Genomic DNA, 6000 nt, shown 5'->3' with positions numbered 1-6000 from the left:
CTCACGGGTGGTTTAGGGTTGTCTGTGTACATGAGGCAATTGCTACATTGCCCCAAGATGCTCAGATTCTTCAGGCAGACAAGAGAGAACACTGGGAGCTGACCCTTGGACATGCCTGAATAAAAAAACTTCCCTCTAGGCAAGTGAGGAAAGTGAGTACAAAAACTCTTTTCCTCTAGGTAAAGAGGAAGGCTGAGTGCTGTAGTAATTTGTAGCTTATTTAGTGATAACAAGTTCTGAACAAGTGCTAAGCACAATAAGCAAATTTAAGTGCTAAAACTAAGAATTTGTACCTGGATCTTGTAGTAGCTAGGCTACCTAGTGCTTACCACTCCCACTGATAAGCTAAAAGGCTTCCCTCCAACACAGAAAGGCTTTGGGGGCTCAGAAGCTTACAAACAGTCCTGGATACAGCAAATCTGTATCTGGACTAGACTAGTTACAGTAAAGGTGGGAATCAAGTGCAAATGTGGGCTTTTAAACCAGAAATTTGAAAGATGGAAAAACTGCCCAAACAGCCAATAAACTACAATTTCTGGGCCAGAAACCACTTTTGTGGTAGATAGGCTACCTAGTGCTTACCACTCCCACTGATAAGCTAGAAGGCTTCCCTCAAACACAGAAAGGCTTTGGGGGCTCAGAAGCTTACAAACAGTCCTGGTTATAGCAAATCTGTTTCAGGACTAGACTAATTACAGGTAAGATGGGAAATATGCTTAGAATTTTTTTTTTTTTTTTTGTAAAGTGGAAAGGGAGGAAGGAGAAATAGAAGATAATTCAAAATTAAAGACCTAAGTGGCTTGTCCTTCACAAATGTTCTCTCTGTATTAGGTAGAATGAGCTAGTAACACTTAGACTGGGATAGAGCTGAACAGATGGGAATGTTAGGAGTATGTGAAGTCAAAATATGATCTCACTGTACTCAGTTGAGTGAGCAAGTAAGACACAGCCAGGAGGAGTGTTTAAACACAAATTTACAGGAGGGGCGGGCAATTCCAAAGCCACTAAGATTAATACCAAAACAAGAACAGGGAAGGTGGTCGGGAAACTAACTGCTGAGACAGAGAGAGACTACAGTATTCTATGAAACAATTAAATAGAAAAATAACTAGAGAGAGACAGACCACAATATTCAATGAAAATTACATAGACAGAAAAATTAAATGCAGTTCAATCCTTAACATTGCAAGTTTATACTTAACTTGACTAGTAATGCAGTTGATTGTAGGTATGTAGCTGAAGCCAAACAACTCGGATATTGAGCAGTAATAAATTCAAAGATATATGACTAACACTTATAAATACAGAGAAACCCTCTAGGCTAAGAGTTTAACACTGAATATCAATGAAGTGAAAAACAATAGCCCCCACAGAGAGAGAGAGAGAAATCACAGTATTCTATGAAACAATTAAATAGAAAAATAAATAACTAGAGAGAGACACAAAGTCTGGTCCTCTTCACTTGTCATCTTTGCTAAAGTCCTTCTTAATCTGCTAGTCCCATCTTCGTACTTAATTCTCCTAACTACAGCAGAGTGCTCCTCCAGGTGTCTCTGCAGTTACCTCCTACTGCATCCTCTAGGCGTCAAATATTACCTTATCATATTTGAATAATTAATACCAAAACCACCAAACAAGGTATCAAAATATTTTTGTCTTTAAGCATGCATGATGGCAACCACAACTGTATTGATATTTGACCTCTGTCAATGAATATTTATTTGAACTGTAAGGTGATTAACTTCATTTTTTAAAGCCTCAAGCCACACCCACTAGGAGTCAAAGGTACACACTCAAAGGAGCTGTATTGGAGGGAACGAGTTGAGGCATTTTCTCTATGCATCATTGCTGAAGCTTTGTCTTTTTCCACTTGTGTTCATCTTGTTTAAGCTGCTCTCCTGCTCTTTTTTTTTGTTAATTATCCACTGACATTTGCTTCTCTTCCTCACTTCCCTCATCTTCCCTTTCTCTGTTGTACATCTAACACTTTTGCGCTTCCCTTCTGGATGCAATATATTTAGGTTCATTGGTAGGTACTAGGCTACCGGCCCTCGTTTTCGCCACCCAAGAAAGCTATTTTCTTGCACCCCTGTCTAGCAGAGCCACAGAAGTTATCCCAGGGGCAAATTTCCTATTTCCCATCCAGTTATTGAGATTTTTATTAGACGGCTAAAGAGGAGCTTTGCTTGACATGAATGGGTAGTCTGTTCCAGAATATGGGAAATCTCTGGGGCAGGAATCTATCCCTCCAGCATGTTCTGTTTATTGTGGTGGCAAGGTTTAGGTCCCTGGAGTGTGTGGCTTGGAGGGATTGGGGTTTCTTTAAGTGTAGTATGTCCAACAGATCTGGGTTTGACATGGCTTTGTATATTAGGCAGAAGTTGCCTCTGAGTAGAATATAAGTGACGGAGTAGAGCTGGAGATTTTTGAGACGGTCTGCGTATGGCATCTGTTTGAGGCCAGTAACCCTCTTAGTGAGATATTTCAGTGGCCTTTCTAGTTGTTGTAGATGTCTTGTGAGGTACATGCCAAATGGGGCATTATACTCTATAATGGGTCTGATGAGGGATGAGTAGAGAGGAACAATGACCTTTTTCTGTAGGTGAACTGTGGCAATATGATTATCTAAGGATAGACTACTGTCCACCTGTGTCCCAAAGTCTCATATCACACTTTTGGTGTTTAGTAGTGTACTACCTATGAGGTAATTCAGGTGTATGGTGTTTTTCCCAAAGGGGATGACAACACACTTCTTGGCATTGAGCTTGAGGCCATGACTGACATGAAGCATCAGTCTCAGTGAGGCTCCTTTGTAGAATGTCCACATTAGGCCATTATATTATGGCACCTAGTTTGCAGTCATATGTGAACGTCATTAGCCAAAGACCTGCTGTATTATCCTGGACTTCTGAGAAGTATATGCCAAACAGGAGAGGACCCAGGACTGAGCCCTGTGGTACTCCACTTGTCACTGGTCTGAAGTTGGATTTGGAGTCAGCTACTTTCACTGTGTGGGTTCTGTCAGTGAGCCAGTTGGCAACCCATCTTGTGACATAGGGATTTATGCCCAGTCTAGTGAGTTTATCTATAATTCCAGAGTGGGGGATGGTGTCAAAAGCCTTGGCAAGGTCAAGATTGGCTATGTGCACCGCCTTACCCTCATCCATGGCTCTGGTGACTGCTTTAAAGAAGTCAATCAGGTTTAGGAAACATAACCTACCTTTTACAAACCCAAACTGAGTGGGGTCCAGTGTTTGGAGGTTACCTATTTTGTTGTTTGTAAACTCCAAGATGATGCGTTCCATGACCTTGCAGGCTAGGCTCATCAGGTTAGCGGGGCGGTAGTTCCCGAGGTCCATGGTGGCATCCCCTTTGTGGAGTGGCATAACCATCACTGTGCACCATTCAGTAGACACAAAGCCTGAAGTGAGGCTATGACTGAATATGGTACTTGGGTGGGGTGCCAGTTCGTTCTGTAGTTCATGCAAAACGCAGCCTGGGATGTTGTCAGGTCCCATGGATGCTGTGTTCATGGCTTTGGAGAGTGCAGTCTTTACTTGTGCAGCTGTGATTACAGGGGCTTTGCATTCTTCCGGTATAGTGATGGACCCTTTGGGGGGTGAAGTTTGCACTGAATCTATCTGCCAGGATGTAAGCAATATCAACTGGTTCTGTATATCTAGTGCCATTGTGCTGTAGCTCAGAGCAGATCTGAGCATCACCACTCAGATTCTTGACATAGCTGTAGAAGGCTTTCTGGTTGTCTTTAGAATCGGTGCCAATTTTATTTTAGTAACTAGCTTTGGAGGATTTTATGAGGGATCTCAGCTTCTTACCAAGGCTGACCAGGGAGTTCCCGAAATCAGGGGATTTTACTCTTTTTTGCAACAGCTTCTTCTATCTGTTGTACAGTTTGTTTATGGCAGATGACCACCAGATTGACTTCCTTTTTTTGGAGGATAGCATCTTGGTTCTGTTGAGGATGGCACAATCCATGCACTCATGTGCTTATACAGTGCATTTGTATAGGATTCAACAGTCGTACCTCTATTTTCCGTCTGTATGGGTGTCATGAAGCTTGCTACTTCTATCTTAAGCATGAAGTTGGCTTTGAAAAAGGTTTTCTTTTCCTCTCTCCTGACCGCGGGTGATTTTGTAATGATCTAATCCCCCCTACCGACGGTGCTGATGTGTATACTGCTGAAAAAGATGTCCAAAACCAGCATGACACGTACGAACATTTACACACATAAGCGAACATCCAGCTATGAGACACAAGCACTACCCTCTCATAAGAAAGCTAATCGGATTCTTATTTCTATATCATTCCCTGCATTTGCTGGTGACTAGTATAGTAATGCATCAGGCCACGTCTCCAACCCCAATAAGGATGGATAAACTGGAATCATGTGGTCACACTTCACTTTTCCCTTGCCTCTTTCTTCAGGTCATAATTTGGTAGTTAATATTGGATCATCTGGGTCATAACACTTCATCTCAGTATAATTGTATTTTTTTTTTCCTGAGTTCTTTCTAATTTTAGTTACATTAATACAATCTAGGTGTATACTTGATGGACAGATCTTGTTGGTCCTTACATAGACTTAGGGATAGAAGATTTTAGTCCTAAAGGAAAAATCCTTCAGTGTTCTTTAAAACCTGTATGCATAGGAAAATCAAGATGTTGAAGGGCTGATAAAAATCTTAAATCATCTCCAACACATAAAGTACTTGACCAGTATCTGCTCATGTCTTTTACATGTGTTATCTGTACAGGGGCACCTCTGTTACTGTGTGTGTGTGATGATTTATATACATGGTTTATTGTAGGAGTGGTTGATTTTACCTTAAAATCGACCATTCCTTTGTCTATACACTTTAGTTGACAGAACAGATATTCCACGGTTTTGTGAGAACAGACAATCCTAGGGGTTGGTGAACATGCACGTTCCTTTGGGATTGTGCAGTCTTGAAGCTGGAATAATTAAGTAGCAGGAGGAGTGAAGGTGCAGCCCCAGTATGGGGAGAGGGTGCAAGGAGGGCTTGCCCCTGCAAAAATACTGTTTTAATATTTTAATTTGTGCATGTTCTGAGGACTGGCCTTGGGACATGTGCAGGAACCTAGTGCTGTAAGAGTGCCAATCTTAGCTTGACAGTACCTAATACACCCATATACAGATATGGGGGTACTGTTGGGGAAACGACTGATAGACACATGACCCAGACACAACACACAATATTAAATGTATCCTTTTGCCAAGTCCATTCTCTAACCCTAACTAAAACAAATGTACACAAGGCCTACCTGAATGCTTTAACTTTTGGCGGATCTAGAAGCTTCATCATGAGATATCAACCCCATTTACCTGCACGCAAGCAAACCCTGCACACTACACAGAAAGCTGAGGTTTCCAATATTTACATTTCTGGCATTTCATAGCTCACACTTTTGGAGAGAGCACACAACAGTTCACTTTTTTGATATTACAGGATTTGATATAGTGAACTGTAACCATATTTACATATTCATGTAAAGTGTGTGTACAGACACATGTAGCATTGTTTGCATAGAGTAGTGTGGGAGGAAGTGTTAGCTGAAAGGTTAGCTCATGTAATGTATACCAAAATTGCATCTCTGGTGGTTTACCAAGTTATAATCAGTGACTAAATCTCGTCTCTCGTTACTAGTTTTTAGCTCAACTCTGAGAATCAAGCAAAAATAAAGTAGCAGTGTGGTTAACCTGAGGAAGGAAATCTGAACTTACTCAGGAGAATTTAAGAGTGAAGGACTATACCTGAAAATGCATTGTTTGTATTGAGGAAATAGATCTCTTCCAAGCCATCACCATCAATGTCACAAGCCGTGACTCCAATTGCATTCCCTTGACGATCGCGCAGAGCATAATAAGGAGACCGTCTATCGTCGGTTGCAATGTTGTATAACCTTCTTTGTTCTCTGTCATATTTCAGCACCAAGTTAGGTCCATTATACCTGAAGAA

At 41.3% G+C, this 6000-nt stretch overlaps 1 protein-coding gene across 2 annotated transcripts in view; it reads right to left on the bottom strand.

Annotated features, from left to right (window-relative positions):
- The window catches only part of CRTAC1 (cartilage acidic protein 1), a 2772383-nt gene that overhangs the window by 2213071 nt on the left and 553312 nt on the right, over positions 1 to 6000 (bottom strand). For both annotated transcript variants that reach the window (XM_044056906.1, XM_044056905.1), the window contains exon 3: positions 5796 to 5992. In XM_044056906.1, the coding sequence (XP_043912841.1) occupies positions 5796 to 5992 (197 nt within the window). The remainder of the gene's footprint in view (positions 1 to 5795; positions 5993 to 6000) is intronic.

The sequence above is a fragment of the Protopterus annectens genome, chromosome 14.part0, assembly GCF_019279795.1.
Source record: "Protopterus annectens isolate FY-2018-M chromosome 14.part0, PAN1.0, whole genome shotgun sequence".
NCBI classification, from domain to species: domain Eukaryota; kingdom Metazoa; phylum Chordata; order Ceratodontiformes; family Protopteridae; genus Protopterus; species Protopterus annectens.
Note: the sequence above shows the minus strand (reverse complement) of the source record. Positions and strands in the feature narration are given on the sequence as shown.